This window comes from Canis lupus, chromosome 25 (assembly GCF_048164855.1).
Source record: "Canis lupus baileyi chromosome 25, mCanLup2.hap1, whole genome shotgun sequence".
Taxonomy (NCBI): Eukaryota; Metazoa; Chordata; class Mammalia; order Carnivora; family Canidae; genus Canis; species Canis lupus.
The window spans coordinates 4,391,119-4,417,427 of record NC_132862.1 but is presented as its reverse complement, the minus strand read 5'-3'; the positions used below and the strand labels follow the sequence as shown (position 1 = coordinate 4,417,427).

The 26,309-nt window shown below is 40.1% G+C and overlaps 2 protein-coding genes and 1 pseudogene across 12 annotated transcripts in view; 1 reads left to right on the top strand and 2 right to left on the bottom strand.

The window, feature by feature from the left end:
* LARP4 (La ribonucleoprotein 4) overlaps positions 1 to 26,309 on the top strand; it is a 220,007-nt gene that overhangs the window by 59,875 nt on the left and 133,823 nt on the right. Inside the window, exon 2 of one of the 4 annotated variants that reach the window (XM_072797956.1) lies at positions 5,977 to 6,134. The exons of the other annotated variants lie outside the window; for them this stretch is intronic. The gene's annotated coding sequence lies outside the window, so the exon portion shown is untranslated. The remainder of the gene's footprint in view (positions 1 to 5,976; positions 6,135 to 26,309) is intronic. 4 annotated transcript variants of the gene reach the window in all.
* The window catches only part of FAM186A (family with sequence similarity 186 member A), a 96,955-nt gene that overhangs the window by 7,292 nt on the left and 63,354 nt on the right, over positions 1 to 26,309 (bottom strand). For 5 of the 8 annotated variants that reach the window (XR_012017349.1, XR_012017350.1, XM_072797944.1 and 2 more), the window contains 4 exons: positions 19,200 to 25,470; positions 4,695 to 4,887; positions 1,901 to 2,052; positions 500 to 679 (listed from right to left, as the gene is read on the bottom strand). Coding sequence is in view for 6 of the 8 variants with exons in the window: in XM_072797941.1 (XP_072654042.1) it covers positions 500 to 679; positions 1,901 to 2,052; positions 4,695 to 4,887; positions 19,200 to 25,470 (6,796 nt within the window). In the remaining 2 variants the exon portion in view is untranslated. Of the gene's footprint in view, positions 1 to 499; positions 680 to 1,900; positions 2,053 to 4,694; positions 4,888 to 19,196; positions 25,471 to 26,309 lie in introns of those variants that run through there. The other 3 variants (XM_072797946.1, XM_072797942.1, XM_072797945.1) reach the window with 3 other exon arrangements.
* LOC140617112 (ATP synthase subunit d, mitochondrial pseudogene) lies at positions 4,905 to 8,765 on the bottom strand (annotated as a pseudogene).

Here is a 26,309-nt window from a genome sequence, read left to right as displayed (position 1 = left end):
AGAGAGGCAGAGACATAGGCAGAGAGAGAAGCAAGCTCCTCATGAGGACCCTGATGCAGGACTCGATCTAGGACCTCAGGATCACGGCCTGAGCTAAAGGCAGACGCTCAACCACTGAGCCACCCAGGTGCCCCAATGCAGTAATTGCCCAAAGCTGGAAATAACTCAAATGTCTATCACCTGGTGAATGGATAAAAAATTGTGGTACAGCCATACAATGGAATAATACTAGTCAGTAAACAAAAAGGAATGAATTAGAAATAAATATAATATATGGATGAATCTCATAGGAGTTTTGCTAAGTGAAAAAGCCAGATTCAAAAGGTTACATACTGTATACTTCTATTTATAGGGCATTCTGGTAAAGGTAATGTCTAACCTCACACCAAGCACCTGCTTTTGGTAACTCGCTAGTGCTATAAGATGAGGTCAAGTTAGGGAAACAGAAGGTATATGACCAAAGGCCCAATTTCCAAAGTGCTCCCATTACTTAACTTACCGTGATTTAATGGATGCAAGAGATTTTCTGAAGGTAGATTGAACATCTAATTGGAGTAGCATAGGAATATCTGGGTACCCACCCAGCTGGGCCCAGAGCAAATGTATTGATGTCTTCTCTGTTATTGGGTAGCTTGAAGTCGACAGATCAGTATTCCAGATAGCTCCCATTTGATCTTGTCTAGAGAATCAGAGACACTAATTGAAACTGCCAAACTCTCCTGAACTCCATATCCAATCAAAATGTATGGTTTTTATTTTCTCCTTTTCTCTTCACCACCATCTTGTCCTATAATGCCCTCTCTGGCACTGAAGAACATTAGCTGTGCCCACTTTCACTGTGAGATGGATTAAAATAGAGAATTTGCTGAAATAGCTTTTTCTTCCCTGAAAACTGCATTTCCATGACTTTACCTAGTAATCTATTTTAAAACTATCTCCTTAATTTTGTGGAGTATATAAACCATATCCAGACTGGTTTTTTCCCAGCAATGTTCTTTCCCCCTTCCTTCCCAAAGCTTCTACCTTCTTTTTTAAGAAAAGGAAAAAAGTAATGTTTTTAAGCTCCTTAATTCTGTCAAAATAATTTGTTTCATAGTAAGGAAAAATCAGCTTCAATTTTTTTTTACAAGACCAGCTTTGTTTTTAATTTATTTTTTTTTAAATTGAACTAATAAGTGAGCAAAAGTAAAACAATTCAAATTCAAATAGAACATCACATATTAACAATTATTCCACAAATCTATAAAATAAATCCTCATGTGATTAATGAACTTAATCTTTCATCTGGAAAAAACTATTGACACTAGATATGATTCACTTAGATATAAGTTTGAAAGTATGGGGAAAGAATTCTAATACTTTATTCAAAAAGTTTTGCCTCATTCAACCATTTATTTAAAGTCTTTAGCATTCATAATTAATGACATGAAAAAAATAACACCTAGCTGAATCTTTGGAGTAAGCCCATGCATGTGAAATGAGGCACCCAAGACACATAATAAAGAAGGGATATCATCAACCTGTCTCCCTCCAGGACCATACTTGTCATGTCACCTGTAGGAACAAGAGAGCCCCTGTCTTGGGATTGTTACAAAGGAGAGCCACTAAAGGGAAAACTGGACTTACATCATTCCTGGAAAAGAGCAGATAAGGAGCAGACCAGCATCATTTTTTTTAAAAGGGACTCAAAATTAGATGTTAAGTATTTAAGTAAGAATATATGTAAATAAGCCTCTTGTTAAAATAGCTAAGAAAATTAATACTGCCTTAGACTCTCCACTGTAACATATCATAATTGTGGGGAAGGGGAAGCTCTTGGACAGGTTAAAAAAAAAAAAGAGCATTAGGTCCCGCATAGTATCCAAAGAAGGTTCAATGTCAGTCTTTTTCTAGCACATACCGAAATTTCTTGAATGTGTCAGACTTCCTGTCTTCTTCTATTAGCAGCTCTAGGAATGGCTGTTGAACAAATTCGGTAGAGGCAGGTATCTGCTTTTTGTCGATGATCAAAGGGATTGGTTGTCTAAGATTCAATTTATACATCATTTGAAGCTAAAAAGAAGTAATCAGAAAAGGAAACCATGGGGATAAAAGGATCAGAGTCTCTAGGAAGATCCGAGTTAGCCCTAACTTAACTGAGTTTTCCTTTCCTATGGACTTGCAAATCCATTTCCTCCATCCTCGTTCTCCTCTCCTCCAATCACACCTCCACCTCCAACACACCATTTCAGCTATGTTATATAAAAATCTTGGTCCCGGGGCGCCATGGTGGCGCGGTTGGTTAAGTATCTGACTCTTGGTTTTGGCTCAGGTCATGATCTCAGGGCCCTGGGATTGAGTCTTGCCTGGGGCCCTGCACTCAGCATGGAGTCTAAGACTCCCTGTCCCTCTGCCCTTCTCCCACGTGCTCATTTGCTGTCTCTCCCAAATAAATCTTAAAAAATACAAAAAACAAAAAAACTCCTTGATCTTACATAAGCTGTAGTCCTAGTCCTCTCATTTCCTAGCTGTGTGACTTTGGGTTAGTTGCTAATTTTATCTGCCCTTTTCTCCTCATTTCTAAAACAAGGATAATAACACAAGGTGGTTGTGAGTGCTTTATAAGATTGTATGGAAGTACCTCATGAATTGTGAAGCACTATGCAAGTCTAATGATACAGGTAAAATTTACTGAATATATGCTTAATATAACATGCTTTTTATGTATTAATTCATTTGGCATTTACAACAATCTCACAAGGTGAGTACTGTTGTTATCCTTGTCTTACATATGGACATCTGAAGCTCAGAAAATTTAGATCTTGCCCAAGGTCTCAGGGAATATATGTTGAAACTGATTTGAACCCACACAATCTGGTAGGAGAACCAACCTCTTGACCAATGTAAGGTATTTATTAATTTCTACCCTCTTCTCCCTTTTGCTTTTTCCTCTCCCTTCTCCCTCTCTCCCTTGATAACCACTTCATCATCTAGACTGTGGATCCCCTGACCCCACACCCTTATTCATCCTCTGAAATGTCCTCAATATTGTGATTCCTATTAGATAGTTCATGACACTGCCAACTCAGCTCATTTTATTCCACCTACATTGGCCATATTTTCCAAACCAAAACCTCAAAAATATCCTCTTTTGTTTTTTTCTGTTAAAGAGCTTTAATATTTAAAATATAACTGTTCTGGAAAATTCAGAATATGTCTGATTTGGATCAGGCTATGATGAGAAATCTCTTTATATCTTCTAAAACATCAAGTAATTTTATAAATTAATTTAGTGAAAGAAAAGGATATATAGATATAAAATATAAAATATTCCTAGCATGCCAAGAATGTTCCAGAACTCCATGCTGGAGCATGTAATGGGAAGATATAATCTCAGAGCAAAGAACTGTAATCTCAGTTTACAACTTTTTGGAAGGTCACTATCACTCCCCAAAGCATACAAATGGTTATCTCAGATGAGCTCTAGGACATAATGAGTGGATGTCAGAGTTTAATAGGATCTTCTGTGCCTGGTGCTATGTAAGCAAGTTAAATAAACTCTTATCTCTATTGTTATAAACTCATGCTATTAAATTTTGCTTTCAGATAGTTTTTTTTTTTAAAGATTTTATCTCTAGTAATCTCGACATCCAATGTGGGACTCAAACCCATAACCCCGAAATCAAGAGTTGTATCTTCCACTGACTGAGCCACCTGGGCACACCACTTTCTGATAGTTTAGAGGAGAGAAATAACCATGAATGAATGAATGAATGAATAAATAAATAAATAAATAAATAAATAAATAAATAAGACTTTAAGAGGTTTAAGAGGTTTCATGTCTAGAGGCTGGTAGATGTGGGTTGACTAGGAAAGAGTTGAGCATTTCTGGAAGTCTTCTCTCTTCTAATCTTTTCCCAGCTAGAGAGTCCAGCCAGGATCCCTGTTGTCAATTTAAGAGTTTTCACAGAGGTCATGGTGTACTGGCTTGGATGGTGACTCCTCAAAAGATAGAGTGTGACCTTATTTGGAAAAAGGGTCTTTACAGGTGTAATTAAGGATCTCAAGATGAGGACGCCTGAGTGGCTCAGTGATTGAGCATCTGCCTCCAGCTCAGGGCGTGATTCTGGGATCTGGGATGGAGTACCTCATCGGGTTCCTTGCAGGGAGCCTGCTTCTCCCTCTGCCTATGTCTCTGCCTCTTTCGCTGTGTGTGTCTCTCTTGAATACATAAATAAAATATTTTTTAAAAAGTTTTTTTAAAAAAGGATCTCAAGATGAGAGCATCCTGGATTAGCCAGGTGGATCTTACATCCAATGACACATGGCTTTATAAGAGACAGAAGAGAAGACCTAAGACATGCTGGGAAGAAGGCCAGGGGATGGACAGAGGCAAAGATTAGAGTTATGCAGCTATCAGCCAAGGAATGCCAAGGCCTGTCAGCAGCTACCAGAGTCCAGGAGAGAGGCATAGAAAAATTTCTCCTTCAGAGATTCCAAAAGGAACCAACCCTGCCAATCCCTTAATTTCATTAACTGGCTTCCAGAACTGCAAGAGAATGTAGTTGTGTTGTCTTAAGCCATCGGGTTTGTCGTAATTTATTACAGCAACCCTAGGAGACTAATATACATATTATCTCTAGGTAAATGTTATTTTCCAAGTTTACCACTTTCATTTTTCACACAATACGCTGGTCAGAGGGAAAACAATTTACCTGGCTAAATAAGGACATCGTGTTCCTCAGGCACTGATTCCGTTTCTGCTCTAAAGATTTCTGCTTGTCAGTCCAGACCTGCATCACCTTTTTCTGGTAGTCATCAATTCTGCTCAGCATTATGTAGAGGTTCTGGGTCTCATAACCTTTCCCAGTGTTTTGGACAGCTTGTAATCGTCTGATTATGTTGTTTCTTGAAAAAAAAACAAACAAACAAGAATGAGGTTAATATAACAACTGACCCTAATTCAGCAAACCTGGGCCTAGTTACTTTTAGTTCTCATCCTTAGTAAGTAGAGAGGGATGTGATAGGGGTGGGAGGCTTGCTTGATGAGACCTTAATTTGGTTCCTTATGTGACAATTTTCAAAAATCTGTGACAATCAAGTTTTCATTAACTTTAGAGTTTTTTAGTGTTATATCATTATTTTACTATATTAAAATTTTAGTATTACTATGTATAAGACATATAAAAGATACTTAATACAATTGTGAAAAAGACATTGTCCTTGCCTTCAAAGCACTTACAAGCCAGAATAGGAGACTAATCAATTGCCTGTGCCAAAGAGAATGAAATAAATGCTAAATAGAAATATAAACATGCTGTTGGAGCAAAAAGGAGAGCATAATTCATACTAACAAGAGGAATAAAACAGCCTCATAGGAAGATGTTGCATAGGATCTTGAGAAACAGTCATAAAAATATACTTTCTCTAACGGATATCACTATGTTTGAGCCTTCTGAACAGATAGTGTTTTGCCATCTCTGTTCTACAGAAAAGAAAAGGGAATCTGAGCAAAGTTAAGTAATTTTCTGAAGTTACATAATTAATAAGTATCAGATTTGGGAAGCAAACCCAAATCTTCTCTCTCTCCATAATATCAATATTTCTCAAAATGTGGACCCTAATCACCTGGATTGAATCATCTGGGGAGGGATGACGGAGTGATGGTGGTGCTTATTAAAAATGCAGATTCCAGGGTATTTTCCTAGACCTTTTTTTTTTCCGTATCATTATTTTTAATGTCCAACGTTTATAATATGAGGGCCAGGGCTTTCTCCTCAACTCAAGTTTATAAATTTTCTATTGGCTTGTGAGGCCAATAGGGATACTTCTTGTCTAATTTGGTTTCTGGGAAGACTTCATTCAGGTCCTCAATGGTCATCTGATCAAACGAAATTATGTTCTTCATCTTCTCCAGCTCTTTTTCATATTCTTCAATCCTGGCCTTTGAGAGGAACAAAAACTCAGCACAGCTTTTCACATCTTCTTTTTCCTCAGCATCCACCTGGACAGTGTATTTATCCTCTGACACAGGAAACTTCGGGGCATTAAACTTCTTCTCAAAGTCATCTACCAAGCCAGCCTTTGCCACATTGGCCCTGTAGTAAGCCCAATCGATAGCAGGTGGTTTCTCAGGAAGAGTAGCCAACCCAGAGGTAAGCATCTCATTCCAGGATTTCAGGGAGTTGGCAATGGCCTTCTGGTTTCAGAGTATGATCTCCCCAAAAGCTACCCTGTCAATGGTTTTTAGAGCAAGTTTTCGCCCAGCCATCTTGAGATCCTTCACCAACCCCGGCGGCCCACAGTCCACAGCCTCCTAGACCTTTTGAATCAAAATCTTATAGGCTTCAGGATAAGTATGTATGTATGTATGTATTTATTTAAAAAGATTTATTTATTTATTCATGAGAGACACAGACTGAGAGAGAGGCAGAGACATAGGCAGAGAGAGAAATAGGCTCCTTGTAGGGAGACCGATGTGGGACTCGATCCCAGATCCTGGGATCATGACCTGAGCTGAAGGCAGGTACCCAACCACTGAGCCACCCAGGCATCGCAGGGTAAGTATTTTAAACAAAATACTTATCAAACTACTTACTCAGGTAAATCTTACTGTCACTAAACTTCGGGAAAAGAGGAAGAGTAATTCCACGGTTGAGGGAATACTATAAACTGGAAAATAAGTTATATTTTGGGAGGTGAGTAGTCTGAGACTTTTAGACCATAGATATGTGAAAGGAAATAGTGAGGGATGAGATTGGAATGGCTGGCTTCTGAAAGACCATAAAAAACATATTAAGGAGTTTGGATTTTGGGGAGGGGGGTCGGCAATGGTAATTCATTGCAGATATTTTTCTGAATATATGTATTTTATGTACACACACATATAAATACATAGAATAGCTCTTAGGTCTCTTGTATAATTAGTAACTTAGAACCTACCATATATATGGATTATTTAATACTTAAATGTATTAAATCTGAGTTAATTTAATTAATTTTCCAATAGCCTTGTTTTTTTTCACATCCTGTAGGTGATTTATTTTGCTCTTATAACCATCTTTGTTACATGTGTTTTAGATCATTTCTCTGCATGAATTACATGTTTATCACATCCATTCCCACAAATAACATTGTTTTCAATGAAGCAAGTAGATAACATTCATTTAATCATGTATATATGATAGTTTTATATATATATATATACATATATATATATTATTTATTTATTTATTTATTTACTCATGAGCAGCACAGAGAGAGAGGCAGAGACATAGGCAGAGGGAGAAGCAGGCTCCCTGCAGGGAGCCCAATGTGGGACTCGATCCCAGGACCCCAGGATCACGACCTGAACTGAAGGCAGATGCTCAACTGCTGAGCCACCCAGGTGCCCTTGATGGTTATATATATAAGAGATAGAATGATACAACATTGTATAAATTTAAGGTATACAGTGTGTTGATTTGATACATTTATATATTGCAATATGATTGCCTCCATAGCCTTAGGTAACACGTCTATCATGTCACATAATTATAATTTCTTTTCTGTGATGAGAATAATTAAGATCTAATTTCTGAGCACGTTTGAAATTTATAATACCATGTTGTTGACTGTAATCACTATGCTGTGCATTATATCTCCAACAAGCCTTGGTTTTCATATCAAATCTTTCCTACTATTTTTCTGTCTATTCACATAGTCTTTTAGACTTTCTCCATAATTCTTTCTTATTGAAATTCTATTTAAATTTCAAATTGATGGGAAGCCACGGTGGTGCAGTGGTTTAGTGCCGCCTGCAGCCCGGGGTGTGATCCTGGAGACCCGAGATCAAGTCCCACATCGGGTTTCCTGCATGGAGCTTGCTTCTCCCTCTGCCTATGTCTCCGCTTCTCTGTGTGTGTGTATATCTCTCATGAATAAATATATAAAATCTTAGGGATCCCTGGGTGGCACAGCAGGTCTCCAGGATCAGGCCCTGGGCTGAAGGCGGCGCTAAACTGCTAAGCCACCCCGGCTGCCCATATTTTAGCATTTAAATATGGAATCTTCACTTACAGAGATTTTACAAAACTTTTTTATTCAAAAATAGCTTATATTTTTTATTTTTAGTTTTCCCTCCCATGTAATGTTAGAGTCTCCTTGATTCAGCCATCCTTGTTATGGAATCTTTAATCTGTCAATATTTCATTCCTTGTCATACTGTTGGTGGTTTGATTATTATAACATTAAGCATAAAGAAGAACTTTCTGCAAAAAATGAATTGATTCTTGATGGGATTAAAGTTGTAATTGTGTAAGTTAAATATTGTTTCAAAATATTGATTTTTATGTTTCAAATTTTAAATGAACTTATAGAAACAGGTCAGTTTATGTTACTTAGGTCTTCAAATATCCACTAAATCTAAATAAACCAATTGCCATATAAAAATTGAGAAAGTTGTCAGTGAACACCCCCCTTGTCGAATGCACCAGGCCCACATAATATCATAGGTGAAATCTGCCAAACCTTAAAAAAACAGCTAATTTTACTATTAAGGTGTTCCAGAGCCTAAAAAAAGGTTAAGCTTCATATTTTTTAGTGATATAAGCTGAAAATGACACAAAAAATGTGACAGCACCAAGAGAAGTAAACCACCAGCTAAACTTACTAATGAATAGCAATGCAAAAGAAAAAAATCCTAAATATTAACAAACAAATTTCATAACACATTCAAAGGATGCACCAAGGACAAATAAGACTTATTCCAGGAGTTCAATAATGGTTTAATATGATTGACTGTACTAATAGGTCTAAAGAGAAAATCATATTTATTTTATTTTTTTTTTTAATGTTTTTTTTTTATTTTTTATTTTTTTAATTTATGATAGTCACAGAGAGAGAGAGAGAGAGAGGCAGAGACACAGGCAGAGGGAGAAGCAGGCTCCATGCACCAGGAGCCCGATGTGGGATTTGATCCTGGGTCTCCAGGATCGCGCCCTGGGCCAATGGCAGGCACTAAACCGCTGCGCCACCCAGGGATCCCATATTTATTTTAATACATATGAAAATAAAGTCCTGAAATCACACTTTAACAAAATATGATGTAACAAATTGAACATAATTTGGCATCCATTCTTGATTTAAAAAAAAATAGTGAAACAGAACATTATGGATGATACCACATTAATATAATAAAATAGTATTTCACCCCAAAATCAGCATTTTTCTTAATGACAAATACTAGAAAGATGTCTACTATCACCACTATACTTTTAACCTATATATGTGTTTTAATAATTAGCAATGAAAGAACTTACATTTTGGCAATCCTGAGTTACATAGGAATGGAGAAAATAATAACAAAAGAAATTGACTGAAGTTAAGGATGTTTTGCAACTATCTCAGAAAGGTAACTGTAAATAGAAGTGATCCTTTTAAACACTCTTGAAGAACTTTTCCTAGAAAAAAATAACATGAGGCCAAGGAGAGGCACTCTTAGCTGTGATTCAAAAGCAAGTCAAGTGAAGCCAAATCACTATTTTTAAACATGATTCTGGAATTGCTAACCAATTCAAGTAGTTAAGAGACAGAAATTAGATGTGATAAAGTTAGATACCTGGAAAACTCAAGAATATTAACTGAAATTTTTTTTACATGCTCAAATACAATAAGATGGCTGCATACAAAATGGATATAGAGGGCAGCCCGGGTGGCTCAGTGGTTTAGCGCCGCCTTCGGCCCGGGGCATGATCCTGGAGACCCGGGATCGAGTCCCACGTCGGGCTCCCTGCATGGAGCCTGCTTCTCCCTCTGCCTGTGTCTCTGCCTCTCTCTGTGTGTCTCTCATGAATAAATAAATAAAATCTTTAAAAAAAAAAAACAAAAAAAAAAAAAACAAAAAACAAAATGGATATAGAGAAATCTAGCCTTCATTTATACAAATAACAAGTTAGAAGATATCATAGAAGAGAGTCCACTTACAATAGTAACAACAACAAAACAAAACAAAAACTACCAGGATATACACACTTATGAAAGAATATTTAAGAGTTTCATGAAAACTTTAAAATGCTTCTGAAGAACAGCCACCTTACTCTCCTCCCCGCACCACACACATCCACAGCCCGAACAAAAGGAAAGGTATATTTTATTCTTGGATAGGGAGACTGTATTAGGGAAGATATGGTAGGATTAGCTGTTTTTAACAAATAACACCCAAATCTCAGTGGCTAAAAATAAAACTTTACTTGTTGCTCATATTACAAATCTATTATGGTTCATCAGGGAGTGAGCTTCACTATATACTTTCAAGGACACAGGCTAACTGAACAGCCATTACCTTGAGCACTGTAGGTGATGACAGAGGAAAAGGGGACTGTAGAGGGTCTCAAACTAGCAATGACAAGCTCAGCACAGAAATGACATATGTCAATCCTGTTTACATTTCATTGACAAGTTCTGACAAACAGAACTAATGACATCACAAAGATTCAGCAGCATCATAATAAAACCACAAGAATAATACAGAATAGAAGTGACTCATCTATATGCAATCAACAAAAAATAATGGAAAGTCTATATATGGACCTAAATGATACAAGAATTTATGAATCTGTAGGGGAAAAGTTAGATTATTTTGTAAGTAGTGATGAGGCAACTGGGTAGCCATGATAAAGTCTCTCAACAGAAAGTTGTGAATCAGGACTTAAATGTAAAACAAAAAAATTAATAACCAACCATAAAAGTACCAAAAGAAACCTAGAAAGAATTTTTTGTACTTCTTACTGTGGAGAAGGCCTCTCTAAATAAGGTACAAAATATTGTTAAAAATAACAAACCTGTGGGCACCGGGGTGGCTTAGTCAGTTAAGCGTCTACCTTTGGCTCAGGTCATGATCTCAGCGTCCTGGAATCAAACCCTGCATCCAGCTCCCTGCTCAGCACAAAGTCTGCTTCTTCCTCTCCTTCTGCCCTTCCCTCCCCCACTCCACCCCCCAACTTGTGCTCATTTTCTCTCTCTCATAAATAAATAAAATCTTTAAAAAAATAAAAATATTAACCCTGGGGTGCCTACCTTGCTCATCAGTAGAACATGTGACTCTAAATCTCAGGATTGTGAGTTCAAGCCCCACATTGGGCATGGAGCCCAGTTAAAAAAATATAAACCCCCCAAACAAATAATCTCATTAAAAAGTGGGCAGAATACAGAAATAGACATTTTTCCAAAGAAATCATCCGAATAGCTAATAGACACATGAAAAGATGCCCAATGTCACTCATCATCAGGGAAATACAAATCAAAACTATAATGAGAGACCACCTCACACCTGTCAGAATGGCTAGAATTAACAACTCAAGAAACAACAGATGTTGGTGAGAATGCAGAGAAAAGGGAACCCTCTTGCACTGTTGGTGGGAATGCAAACTGCTGCAGCCTCTCTGGGAAACAGTATGAAGATTCCTCAAAAGGTTAAAAATAGAACTACCCTACAATCCAGGAATTGCACTACTAGGCATTTACCCAAAATGTACAAAAATACAAATTCAAAGGGATACATGCACTCTGATATTTATAGTAGGATTATCAACAATGGCCAAATTATGCAAAGAGCCCAAATGTCCATCAACTGATGAATGGATAAAGAAGATGTGGTATATGTGTGTGTGTGTGTGTGTGTTTGCATATACATATATACATATACACACACACAATGGAATATTACTCAGCCATTGAAAAGAACGAAATCTTGCCATTTGCCATGACCTGAAGGAGCTAGAGTGTATTATGCTAAGCAAAATAAGTTAATCAGAGAAAGACAAATACCATATGACTTTACCTGTATGTGGAATTTAAGAAACAAAACCGATGAACACAGGAGGAAAAAGAGAGAGAGAGAGGCAAACCATGAAACAGACTCTTAACTACAGAGAACAAACATAGGGTTGCTGGAGGAGAGGTGGGTGGGCGGGGATGCACTAAATGGGTTATGGGTATTAAGGAGGGCACTTGTGATGAGTACTGGGTGTTTTTGTAAGTGATAAATCATTAGATTTTACTCCTGAAACTAATACTATACTGTATGTTAACTAGAATTTAAATGAAAACTTGAAACAAAAATAATGATATTTGAATAATGATCTTGATGTGGGGAAATAGTCCTTTATAATGCTGACCATATGTAAATTGTCACAACCTCATTGAAGAACAGTTTGACAGAAATCTATTGCAATTACAAAACATTTACCCTTTGATCCAGAAATTCTTTAGGAATATATATACATATATACATGTGTATATATAAGATTTTTTTAAAAGATTTTATTTATTTATTCATGAGAGACACAGAGAGAGAGAGAGAGAGAAGGAGGCAGAGACACAGGCAGAGGGAGAAGCAGGCTCCATGCAGGGAGCCTGATGTGGGACTCGATCCCAGGTCTCCAGGATCAGGCCCTGGGCTGAAGGCGGCACTAAACCGCTGAGCCACCGGGCTGCCCCTAAGATTTTTAATTAAAGTATATTTTTATATGCAAAATGTTGCAGATAACATAAATTCCATCAGAGGTTAGATAAATTCTGATAAACCCAGACTTTGCAATAGTATGAAGCTATAAAATGACTAGCTTTATATATTGATACCTAAGTTATCTAATCCCTAATTTCTAAGTTATAGGAAAAGATCAAAGGGCGTAACTTTAAAATATGTAAAATGGGGATAAAAGAGCATATGTGCTTTTCTACATATACAGAAAATATTTCTAGATGGACATACATTAGTAGCCCTGGGGGAGGAGTCTAAATGTGCTGGAATAGAGCTATTAGGGAGACTTCTCACACTACCATGTGTATTTTTAAAATATTTTACCAGATGAATGTACTTATTTTTTATTTTAAATATGACAAAGGAAAAAAAACATAGGGAGTTGGAGAATGACCACAAACATGTTATTTAAAATCCTCAAGTGGCTCAAAATGTTTACATGTAAAAACAGATTTAAAAGTCTAGGAATAGGGATCCCTGGGTGGCGCAGCAGTTTGGCGCCTGCCTTTGGCCCAGGGCGCGATCCTGGAGACCCGGGATCGAATCCCACATCGGGCTCCCGGTGTATGGAGCCTGCTTCTCCCTCTGCCTGTGTCTCTGCCTCTCTCTCTCTCTCTCTGTGTGTGACTATCATAAATAAATAAAAATTAAAAAAAAAAAAAGTCTAGGAATATTAACCCTAACTCAAGAAGCAAGAAAAATCACAAACAACCTAACCTTACACCCAAAGGAGCTAGAAAAAGAACAACAAGTAAAACCCAGAACCAGTAAAAAGAAGGAAACAATAAAGATTAGAGCAGAAATAAATGAGAAACTAAAAAAACAATAGAACAGATCAGTGAATCCAGGAGCTGGTTCTTTGAAAAGATCAACAAAATTGACAAACCTTCCAGACTCATTTGCAAAAGAAAAAAGAGGACTCAAATGAACAAAATCACAAATGAAAGAGGAGAAATAGTAACCAAACACACAGAAATACAAAGGATTATGAGGGTATTATGAAAAATTACATGCCAACAAATTGGACAACCTAGAAGAAATGGATAAATTCCTGGAAACATATAATCTCCCAAAACTGAAGCAGGAAGAAATAGAAAATTTGAACAGACCAATTTCCAGCAATTAAATTGAATCAGTAATCACAAAATTCCCAACAAAAGTCTAGGACCAGAAAGCTTCACAGACAAATTCTACCAAACATTTAAAGAAGAGTTAATATCCACTCTTCTCAAACTATTCCAAAAAAGAGAAGAGGGAGAAAAGCTTCCAAATTCATTCTGTGATGCCAGCAGGACCTGATACCAAAACCAGTTGAAGACACTATGGAAAAGACAACTACAGGCCACTATAGTATAGATGAACTATAGATGAACATAGGTGCAGAAATCCTCAATGAGGGCAGCCCGGGTGGCTCAGCGGTTTAACGCCACCTTCAGCCCAGGGCCTGTTCCTAAAGACCCGGAATCGAGTCCCACGTCAGGCTCCCTGCATGGCGCCTGCTTCTCCCTCTGCCTGTGTCTCTGCCTCTCTCTCTCTCTCTCTGTCTCTCATGAATAAATAAATAAAAATCTTAAAAAAAAAAAGAAATCCTCAATGAAGTATTAGCAAACCAAATCTAAGAATACATTTTAAAAAATTCACTACAATCAAGTGGAATTTATTTCCAGGATACAAGAGTGATTCAGTACTCAGAAATCAATCAATGTGATACATCACATCAATAAGAGAAAGGATAAAAATTGTATGATCATTTCAATAGATGGAGAAAAAGCATTTGACAAAGTACAATATCCATTCATGATAAAAACACTCAACAAAGTAGGTTTAAAGGGAACATACCTCAAGATAATAAAGGCCATATATGAAAAACCTGTAGCTAATGTCATACTCAATGATGAAAAACAGAGCTTTTCCCCTAAGGTCAAGAATAAGGCAAGGATATCTACTCTCACCATTTTTACTCAACATAGTACTGGAAAGTCCTAGCCACAGCAATTAGTTGACAGCAAGAAATAAAAGGAATTCAAATTGGTAAGGAAGAAGCAAAACATTTACTAGTCACTATGGTCTTCATATACCAAAATTTTCTATATACACTTGAGGAGGAGGCACAAAATGCACTATCATTATATGCAGTTTTCCAAATAACACATGTGATCAGGTAGGCATAATCAACAGGGGTAGCAAATGTGTTTTCATATACCAAAAAAGCAATTTAAAATAACTTTTCTAATAGTAGCCAGATCATTAAGTGAGGAAAGGAGATATTTTCTTTCTTTTTTTTTTTTTAAGATTATTTATTTATTCATTCATGATAGACATAGAGAGGCAGAGACACAGGTAGAGGGAGAAGCAGGCTCCATGCCGGGAGCCCGACCGAAACTCCATCCCGGGACTCCAGGATCACTCCTGGAGCCAAAGGCGGGTGCTGAACCGCTGAGCCACCCAGTGATCTCCCTGGAAAGGAGATATTTTCATGTGTTCTTGTCTAGTCTTTTTCTTTTTTTCTAAGTAGGCTCCACACCCAGCATGGAGCCCATCACAGACCTTGAACTCACAACCCTAAGGTCAAGACCTGAGCTGAGATCAAGAGTTGGATGCTTGGGCAGCCCAGGTGGCTCAGCGATTTGGCGCCGCCTTGGGCCCGGGGCCTGATCCTGGAGACCCCGGATCGGGTTCCGCGCCGGGCTCCCTGCATGGAGCCTACTTCTCCCTCTGCCTGTGTCTCTGCCTCTCTCTGCATCTCTCTGTGTCTGTCATGGATAAATAAATAAAATACTAAAAAAAAAAAAAAAAAAAGAGTTGGGGCAGCCCCGGTGGTGCAGCAGTTTAGCACCACCTGCAGCCCAGGGCGTGATCTGGAGACCCTGGATCGAGTCCCACGTCGGGCTCTCTGCATGGAGCCTGCTTCTCCCTCTGCCTGTGTCTCTGCCTCTCTCTCTCTCTCTCTCTCTCTCTCTCTGCATCTCTATGAATGGATAAATAAAATCTTAAAAAAAAAAAAAAAAAGAGTTGGATGCTTAACTGACAACCACCCAAGTGCCACCATTGCCTGGTCATTTTAAGCACCAGAAAGTTAGTAGCTCTGTATCTTTTTGGGTTTTGCACTATGTAATGCTTTTAATACCTGTTGATTCTGTTGTGCTTTTTGGTGTATTAAATATTTTTCATTTTGCAAAAAGAAAAAAAATTCTAGGAATATTCAGTCTGGAAAGAGAAAGCCAAAGACAGATCTAGAGTAAAATATTTTTCAACAAATCTCAGATACTTACACTTTGAAATTAAAAGTTCTGATTACAAAAAAAATAAAATTAAATTTAAAAAATTCTGATTACATCATCCTCAATGGGGAAAAACTGAAAGCTTTTCCTTAAGGTCAGGAACATAACAGGTATGTCCACTCTCACCACTGCCTGTGTCTATGTGTTTATTCAACATAGTACTAGAAGTCCTAGCCTCAGCAATCAGACAACAAAAAGAAATAAAAGGCATCTAAATTGGCAAGGAAGAAGTCAAACTTTCACTCTTCACAGATGACATGATACTCTATGTAGAAAACCCAAAAATCTCTACCAAAAAATTGCTTGAACTGATAGAGGAATTCAGCAAACTGGCAAAATATAAAATCAGTGCACAGAAGTCTATTGCATTTCTATACACCAATAATGAACTAGCAGAAAGAGAAATCAAGGAATTGATCCCATTTACAATTATACCAAAAACTGTAAGATTCCTAGGAATAAACCTAACCAAAGACTTGGTAAAAGATTTATACTCTGAAAACTATGGAACACTAATGAAAGAAGTTGAGGAAGACACAAAGAAATGGAAAAACGTTCCATGCTCATGGATCGGAAGAACAAATATTTTTAAAATGTTTACTACCCAAAACAATCTACACATTCAATGCAATCTCACTATCAACGACACCATCCTTTTTCACAGAGCTGGAATAACCAATTATCAAGTTTGTATAGAACCAGGATAGACCCCAAATAGCCAATATTGAAAAAGAGAACCAAAGCTGGAGGCATCACAATTTGGGACTTCAAGGTCTATTACAAGCTGTAATCCTCAAGGCAGTATGGTACTAGCACAAAAACAGCTATATAGATTAATGGAACAGAATAGAGAAGCCAGAAATGGACCCTCAACTAGAGGGTCAACCAATCTTCCAATGGAAAAGAAAGTCTTCAAAAAATGATGTTGGGAAATTTGGACAGCCACATGCAGAAGAATGAAATGGGACCACTTTCTTATACCGTACACAAAAATAAATTCAAAATGGATGAAAGACACAAATGTGAAACAGAAATCTATCAAAATCCTAGAGAACACAGGCAGCAACCTCTCTGACCTTGGTCACAGCAACATCTTTTACCAGACACATCTCCAGAGGCAAGGGAAACAAAGGCAAAAATGAACTATTGGAACTTCATCAAGATAAAAACCTTCTGCACAGCAACAGTAACAGTAGACAAAAGTAAAAGGCAACTTTTGGGAGAAGATATTTACAAATGTCTTATTAGATAAAGGGCTAGTATCCAAAGTCTATAAAGAAGTTACTAAAATTCTTTTTAAACCTGCCCCCAAACAACAAATCCAGTCAAGAAATGGGCAGAAGACATGAACAGATATTTCTCCAAAGAAGATATACAAACAGCTAACAGACATATGAAAAAATGCTCAACATTACTCATCAACAGGGAAATACGAATCAAAACCACCTCGCACCTGTCAGAATGGCTAGAATTAACAACTCGGGAAACAATAGATGTTGGCAAGGATCTGAAAAAAGGGGAACCCTCTTATACTGTTGGTGGGAATGCAAACTGGTGCAGCCACTCTGGAAAACACTATGGAGGTTCCTTAAAAACTTAAACATAGAGCTGCCCTATGACCCAGCAGTTGCACTACTAGGTATTTATCCAAAGGACACAAAAGTAGTGATTCGAAGGGGCATATGCACCCCATTGTTTAAGCAGCACTATCCACAACAGCAAATTATGCAGAGTCCAAATGTCCATCAACTGATGAATGGATAAAGAAGATGTGGTATATATATCTATAGTGGAATATTACACAGCCATCAAAAAGAATGAAACCTTGCCATTTGCAACAATGTGGATGGAACTAGAGTGTATTATGCTAAGCAAAATAAGTCAGAGAAGACACCATATAATTTCACTCATATGTGGAATTTAAGAAAACAGGTGAAAATAGGGGAAGGGAAAGAAAAATAAGAGGGAGGCAAACCATTAAAGATTCTTAAATATAGGGAACAAACTGAGGGTTGCTAGAGGGGAGGATGGGGGGAATGGGGTAATTGGGTGGCAGGCATTAAGGAGGGCACTTGATGAAATGAGCACTAGGTGTTTTATGCAACTGATGAATCACTAAATTCTCTCCCTGAAACTAATACTACACTATATGTGAACTAACTTGAATTTAAATAAAACTTTGAAAGAATGAAAAATAAAGAAATCTATGTTCTGATGCTATCTTGAATAAGTTTGTCTTTTGTACCTTGTTCCAATCCTTAGTTCCTAAATTAATTCAGTCCTCAAAAATGTAAATTTCTTGAGAACAGATTACTTTGCCTGTTTTATTCACTGCTGTATCCCTGGCCCCTAATACAATATTTGCCACATAATAGGCATTCAATAAATATTTATTGAATAAATAGCATAAGTTGTTCCTATAATTAATGATAACCTTTTCTAATATAGGTTTAGTTTGGCATCTTATAATTTTAGGTAATAAAGTACCAAATAATAGGTTGGTAACCTCACACATAAAAATGCTAAGGAGAGCAGGAGAATTGTCACTTTCCCTGATCTATTTCTGTTATTTGCATTTTTAAAAAATCAAGACCAGGACCTATTTTCTCCATGTCACTTCAGCAGCAAAGTTGCCATGGCAACACTTTGTATATAACCTGCATCTCCCATTTTAAGAATCATACATCTTCTGGTGAACTCAAGAAGATGAAAGAAATTCAGAATATTTAGAAGTTTAGAATAACTGCAAGCAAGCTTCTGAAGTTGGTATTTTGGAGATCAACCATAATCCACAAAATATATCTTAGCATCTCTGCTAGATATATAAATGGATGAAATAGATTCTTTTTTTTTTTTTTTAATTTATTTATTTACGATAGTCACACTCAGAGAGAGAGAGAGAGGCAGAGACACAGGCAGAGAGAGAAGCAGGCTCCATGCACCGGGAACCCGACGTGGGATTCGATCCCGGGTCTCCAGGATCGCGCCCTGAGCCAAAGGCAGGCGCCAAACCGCTGCGCCACCCAGGGATCCCGATGAAATAGATTCTTATATAATTTTTTATTTCCGGGCAGCCCCGGTGGCGCAGCGGTTTAGCACTGCCTGCAGCCCAGGGCGTGATCCTGGAGACCCTGGATCGAGTCCCACATCAGGCTCTCTGCATGGGGCCTGCTTCTCTCTCTGCCTGTGTCTCTGCCTCTCTCTGTGTGTGTGTCTCTATGAATAAATAAATAAAAATCTTAAAATTTTTTTTATTTCCAATAAAGTTTATCTCCTTTTGGGATCTTAAATAGGCTTCATCCCACAGACCTTCTATAAGACAATATTTTAGAACATCTCATCTGGTAGATATGTAAAATGGGAGGATATTTGAAATCAGGACTAAACCAGAAAACTGGACATTCAATATTTACAACTACCTTGCACGCTGGATCAGCCTGTAAGCAATGTACTTGCGGAATAGGTATCCCAGCCGAACTCTGTCCGTATGCAATGTCTCAATTATGAGATTCGCAGCTGTTGTGTGTAGCTGTGAAGGGAGTCCAAAAGATTTTGTGGCCTGATTTAAGAGTGTCAGGTTCTTTCTCTGAGCCTCCACATCAACAAAATATCTCTGCTCTTTGAACTCTTGGGAAGAGGAAGGGGGCACCATCATCTTGTGTTTCTTGGTAACTGAATCTGAAGTCAATATCCAGGACTTATCTATAGGGGGGAACTGGGTTTTCTGGTCCCATTTAGAAGATATCTGTGATGTTTTAGGTAGTTTAGTTGTAAGAGGCTTCATGAGACTGGGAAGGGCTCTCCCACCAATGTAGGGGATTTGTGATACTGCTGTCCTGTAATTGGTAAGATAGGACTGAAACGTTTCCTTAGAGACAGAAGAGGACATATCTTTCTGGGGCTTTCCACGATTTAGGGAGGTCCATAGTGCTGGAGGATGCCCAGGGATGGGAGGGATCCACAGTGGGGAAGCTTGATGCTGCTCAAGGGTGGAAGGGACTCGTAGATAGGGAGATTGTTCACAGGTGGCAGGGGGCTGGAATGCCTGGGGCTCCTCAAAGTGTGTTAAGGGTCTAGGTTCCAGAAACTCCTCAAGGGTGGAAGAGGGCCCAGGAACAAAGGGCTTCCTAGGAGAAAGAGGAGCCAAGAGACTGGGCATCTGTGCAGAGGAGAGTGGGGTTCCAGATAGAAGGGGCTCCCTGAGGGCAAAAGGGGACTCTGATATCATAGGTAGCTGAGGACTCCAAGAGGTAAAGAACTTCCTAGGACTAAGAAGGGTCTCTAGTGTAAGGGGCTGCCCTGAAGTCGGAAGGTCCTCACCTGTGGGAAGCTTCCCAGGAGGCAGAGGGACTTTTGGTGGTACAGATTGAACAGAGGTGGATTGACCTTCAGAAACCAGGGACTGTTTAGAGGAAGGAAAAGTCTGTGGTGCCAGAAGCTTCCCAGGGTCAGGAGGAATTCTCATTCCTAGCAATTTCCCAGGGGCTTGGGAAAGAGGAGACCTTGATATCTGCAAAGGAGTAGAAAAGACTTCAAATACAGAGGACTTCTCAGAAATAGGAGCAGATGCTGGGGATTGCCTGGGGCTTGATATAATGGATTTCCCAGGGAGGACAGAAGCCTTTAATCTCTGAGATGATCTAGGACTGGAAGGAGCCAATGTGGGGAACTGCTTGGAAATGTGAGAAGCACCTGGTATAATGGATTTATCAGTAACAGGAATGATCCCAACTTTCAAGGTATGTTCTAAAGGAGGATGGGCCCCAAGTGGTGAGGGCTGTTCACTTGATTGTTGGACTTCCTCAGACATGAGAGTAATACCCATGGGATGGGATTGTCCTGGGATGAAGGGGGCTCCCAAAGGTTGGACTTGTTCAAGGGGAGATTCTAAGGCATGGAATTTATCTGAGGTGAGAGGGACCCCAAATTTCCAGAAGTATTCTGGAGAGACGGAAATCCCTAATGCTTCAGCCTGTTCCAAAGAGAGAGGGGCACATAAACCCTGGATCTGTTCAGGTGTAAAAGTGACAGGTGACACCAAGACATTTTCAGGACTAAGAGGGACTCTAAAATTCCAACCCTGTGCTACAGTGAGAGGTGGCCCCCATGTCTGAACGTTCTCAGGGGTGACTCTGATACCTAAGCTGTGGCATTTCTCAGGGGTGAGAGTGACCACCAATGCTTTGAACTGCTCAGGGGTAAGAGTAATGCCCTGTGCCTGGACCTGCTGAGGGGTAAGAGTGATGCCCAGTGCCTGAGCCTGCTGAGGGCTGAGAATGATGCCCAGTGCCTGATCCTGTTCAGGGGTGAAAGTGATCCTCCCTGCCTGGGCCTGCTCAGGGGTGTGAGTGATCCCCCATTCCTGTGCCTGCTCAGGGGTGAGAGTGATCCCCTGTGCCTGGGCCTGCTCAGGCGTGAGAGTGACCCCCAGTGTTTGGGCCTGCTGAGGGGTGTGAGTTCTCCCCCCTGCCTGGGCCTGCTGAGGAGTGAGAGTGATCCCCAGTGTTTGGGCCTGCTGAGGGGTGAGAGTGATCCTCCTTGCCTGGATCTGCTCAGGGGTGAGAGTGATCCCCCCTGCCTGGGCCTGTTGAGGAGAGAGAGTGATCCCCGGTGCCTGGGCCTGCTGAGGGGTGAGAATGATGCCCTGTTCCTGTGCCTGCTGAGGGGTGAGAGTGATCCCCAGTGCCTGGGCCGGCTCAGGAGTGAGAGTGACCCCCAGTGTTTGGGCCTGCTCAGGGGTGAGAGTGATCCTCCCTGCCTGGGCCTGCTGAGGGGTGAGAGTGATCCCCCGTGCCTGTGCCTGCTCAGGGGTGAGAGTGATCCCCAGTGCTTGGGCCTGCTGAGGGGTGAGAGTGATGCCCAGTGCCTGGGCCTGCTCAGGAGTGAGAGTGACCCCCAGTGTTTGGGCCTCCTCAGGGGTGAAAGTGATCCTCCCTGCCTGGGCCTGCTCAGGGGTGTGAGTGATCCCCCATTCCTGTGCCTGCTCAGGGGTGAGAGTGATCCCCTGTGCCTGGGCCTGCTCAGGCGTGAGAGTGACCCCCAGTGTTTGGGCCTGCTGAGGGGTGTGAGTTCTCCCCCCTGCCTGGGCCTGCTGAGGAGTGAGAGTGATCCCCAGTGTTTGGGCCTGCTGAGGGGTGAGAGTGATCCTCCTTGCCTGGATCTGCTCAGGGGTGAGAGTGATCCCCCTTGCCTGGGCCTGTTGAGGAGAGAGAGTGATCCCCGGTGCCTGGGCCTGCTGAGGGGTGAGAATGATGCCCTGTTCCTGTGCCTGCTGAGGGGTGAGAGTGATCCCCAGTGCTTGGGCCTGCTGAGGAGTGAGACTGATCCCCAGTGTTTGGGCCTGCTGAGGGGTGAGAGTGATCCTCCTTGCCTGGATCTGCTCAGGGGTGAGAGTGATCCCCCCTGCCTGGGCCTGTTGAGGAGTGACAGTGATCCCCGGTGCCTGGGCCTGCTGAGGGGTGAGAATGATGCCCTGTTCCTGTGCCTGCTGAGGGGTGAGAGTGATCCCCAGTGCTTGGGCCTGCTCAGGGGTGAGAGTGATTCCCCGTTCCTGTGCCTGCTGAGGGGTGGGAGTGATCCCCAGTGTTTGGACCTGCTGACGGGTGAGAGTGATCCCCAGTGTTTGGGCTTGCTGAGGGGTGAGAGTGATCCCCCGTTCCTGTGCCTGCTGAGGGGTGAGAGTGATCCCCAGTGCTTGGGCCTGCTCAGGGGTGAGAGTGATTCCCCGTTCCTGTGCCTGCTGAGGGGTGGGAGTGATCCCCAGTGTTTGGACCTGCTGACGGGTGAGAGTGATCCCCAGTGTTTGGGCTTGCTGAGGGGTGAGAGTGATCCCCCGTTCCTGTGCCTGCTGAGGGGTGAGAGTGATCCCCAGTTCTTGGGCCTGCTGAGGGGTGAGAGTGATCCCCCGTTCCTGTGCCTGCTGAGGGGTGAGAGTGATCCCCAGTGCCTGGGCCTGCTCGGGGGTGAGAGTGATCCCTGGTGCCTGGGCCTGTTCTGGGGCGACAGTGATTCCAAGTGCCTCCTCTGCCTTTTGAGAGGTAACAGTGATGCCCGGTGCCTGGGCCTGTTGAGGAGTTAGAGTGGGGAACCCTGTGGGAGAGTGTCCAGAAATGGGAAAGGCCTCTGGTGAAGGTAATTGTGTAGAGAGAGGAGTGGTTGGGATGGGATGCTTTCCATCAGCAGGAATGTGTAATGTCTTAAAACGCCCAAGGAACTCTTTTCTTTGGTGTGACTGGGATGTTACTCTCGGTATGCTCTTCCACTTGGGAAACAATGTCATTGAAGTTTGGCTGAACATCTTTTCTCGTTCTTCAGAGTTTTTCTCATTAATCTTCATCTGATCCTTTGGTTTTTTCTGCCACTGCCCTTCATGGTCCTGTGCATTTCTCCTTGGCTTCTGCTTCTCTTTCTTCCAATTAATTTCCAGCTCTTGATATCTCACTTCCTTCTGCTGTCCTTTCTCCTTCTCCAAGGGCACCACTGGTTTTTCCATTTTTTCATTCCATGCTTCCAGCTTCTGCTGTTTTGGCTGCTGATACTCTTCTTCCTCTTTTCTTTGCATTTGCTCCTCTTCTTGCTCAGTCCGCTTTTGCATCCTCTGTTTCTGCTGCTCCTTCCATATTTCCTCTTCCTGCCACTGTTTGTGCTTTTGTTGTCCTTGCTTTCCTACCTTCATCTGGAGCCATGACTCTTCCTCCTGGGGTTTTTTATTTATTACCTCATAGCTCTTCTTCCAGAAACTCCCTTCTTCTTTCAACTGGTGTTTGAGACGTTTACCAAGTATTTTTTCTTGACCTTCTTGCATATATTCCTCCTGCCTTTGTTTTTCCTTTTCTCTGTGGTCTCTCCCTACTGTTGAGGCTACTGGAGCATCTCTTTCCCCTTCTATTTCAGTCAAGATTGTTTGTATTAAATTGTCAGTTAGTGGGTCCATGCTCTTAGATGAGAATAAGGTGCTAATTTCAGGCTTTGCACTAATTGGCTTCTGAAAATACAATCCTGGCATAAATGAGACTTCCTTTTTTTGTTTCATACGTTTCTCTCCAACTTGTTCTACATTTTTTATATCTTTGTATTTTCTCAAGGTTTTTGTCACAGTTTCAGCCACATTTTGGAAATATTCCTCTATTTTTGCCTTTATGATTCCTAATTTTTCAACCTCTGCTCCTTTTAATAATAACTCCTCTTTTGGCACAATCTTTTTGTCCAAAGGCTTTCCTATGTTATCAATTTTCTCTTTTAGGAAAGCTATTATGGCATCTTGAAATTCTTCCAAGTTACTCTCTTCACTTTTGCCATCTGCACTTCCAAGAACTCTGGTAGATTCTGAAGTCTCCTCTGTTACCCTAGATTGTGACTTAACAAGTCTATGAGACTTGACTTTCTTCGTGAATACCAACATGTCCTCTTCAAGTTTTCCCTGTTTGCTTGTGATGGTTGCTGGAGGGTCTTGGTGCTTCTTTCCTTTTGTTTTCACTTTCTGAGGGGAATAACCAAGTTGAGTCAACCTGAATTGCTCTTCTTGGCTGCTCATCTCACTCATGCCTTCTTTGTCCCCTGACTCAGTGGTGGGTTCCTCTTTATTCTCTGAAGAAATCTGGCTCCTGTCCTGTGAATACTCAGGTTTGACCTTCCTGAGTTGTTCCCATAAACTACTTGTTCCCCCTTTGCCATGTTGGCTTTTTGTGTCAGTAGGATAATCAGCAAGGACGTGTTGACTTTTTGATTCAGTGGATGGCTTTGATTTGGCTTCAGAAAAGGATTTTATTTCTTTTCTCTTCTTTTCCAGTGCCTGTAGTTCTAAATGATGATCAAATTTGGTCTCTGAGGCTTTCTTTTTACTTTTATCATCACTCAGATTTGACCCAGAGGTCTCATGTGTATATGGGCCTTTAGTTTGCTTTTTCTTCTGTGATTGATGCTGGTCAGTCCCATCTTTCTGATGGATATCACCTTTCTTCAGTGATATCTTATCTTCAGAAGCCTCTTTTTGTTTTTTTTCAGGTAAAGGATATTGCTCTTCAGTTAAATCTGGAGTTATTTCAACTGGGGCTGTATATGAAATAGTTGAGTTCCACTTGATTCCCAAGCCCTTGGTCCCTTTTGTTTGGGCCTCATCTAGAATATTTTCAAATTCTTTAACCAAAATATCATCTGTACTGTCTTCTCTGTCAGCTTTGCTAATAGCAATGGATGATTGTGAAGAAAGCTCAGGTAACACATTCAAGGGTGATGTGGGCAATGCTGTACCTCCTCGGGGTTGTACAACACCTTTGGACCGAATAAGGTATTCATATTTTTCTTCTGCATCTCGCAGTTTCTGCTGAAGCATCTCATTGTTTTCACTGAGCTCTCGCATTATCTTCAGGGAGAGCTCCTTTTCTTTTTCATTTGTCTCGTTTATGTACATACTGGCACTTTGGAGGTTAAAAACTTTTAGTTCATCAGTTAGTGTACTCAAAGCTTTAGATAGGTTTACTATTGTTGATGATATATATTTAATAGCATTGTTTTCCAATTTATTGAACATTGTAGTGTTTATGAGTTCCTGTAGCATATCTTGGATTTCTGAAACCTTTGTGTTTGTTGCAAATTCATCACTAATCATCTGATCTGGTCTTAAAGCATGAGCTGTTGCAGGTCGCTTTATAACTCTTTCTTTCCAAGATTTCCATAGAGTACCTCTAGATGCTAAAGGAAAAAAAACAAGAAAACATAAAATAATGAGATTGCATTTCTTCTTCTGTGTTGTGCTCTATCTATGCTATTGCCTAAGGAATTTAGTCTAAATCTATAGATAGCTATAGGATAAAGATTCGTCAGAAAGCTTTGGCTCCAATGGGGCATCTGACTGGCTCAGTCTATAGAGTATGTGACTCTTGGCCTTGGGATTGTGAGTTCAAGCCCCAAATTGGGTGTAGAAATTACTTAAAAATAAAATCTTTAAAAAGAAAAAACAAAAATTTTGTCTTCAAAAGGGTTCATCTTTTTAAAAAAATAGCACTATTTTTAAAAGAACACTTTTCCCATAATCACCTAGAACTCATGCTTCCAAAGTTTAGTCATTAGTCTTTTTTTTTTTATTAGCCTTTATTTATAATCTCAATTTACCTTCAGTTACTAATTTGGGATTAGATATAATGAAACTTTCCTTTGGCTCTGATTATGCTTGGTACTTTCTATTTTCTTCCTTGGGTTTCTGTCTTTCTTTTCTCATTTTTTCAATCACACTTAATCTTAGTTCTTTAGAAGAGTCAAAAAACAAAACAAAACAAAACAAAAAAAACAAAACCCAGACAAAAGTCAAACATTTGAAAGGATTTCCAGAAAGCCTGAATGAGAAACTCAGCAAATTCACCCCCCCACCAAAAGCAATGATAAAACTTGACAAAGCTACCAAAACCAACCATTTTAGGACTTTGGAAATTGGCCAAAGGCATATAACATTTTGGTAAACATTTATTCAAGAAAAATGATTAAATTTCAGTAAGAATAGTGGAAGTCTGTGATGTTTTAGCCTGGAGTTTCTT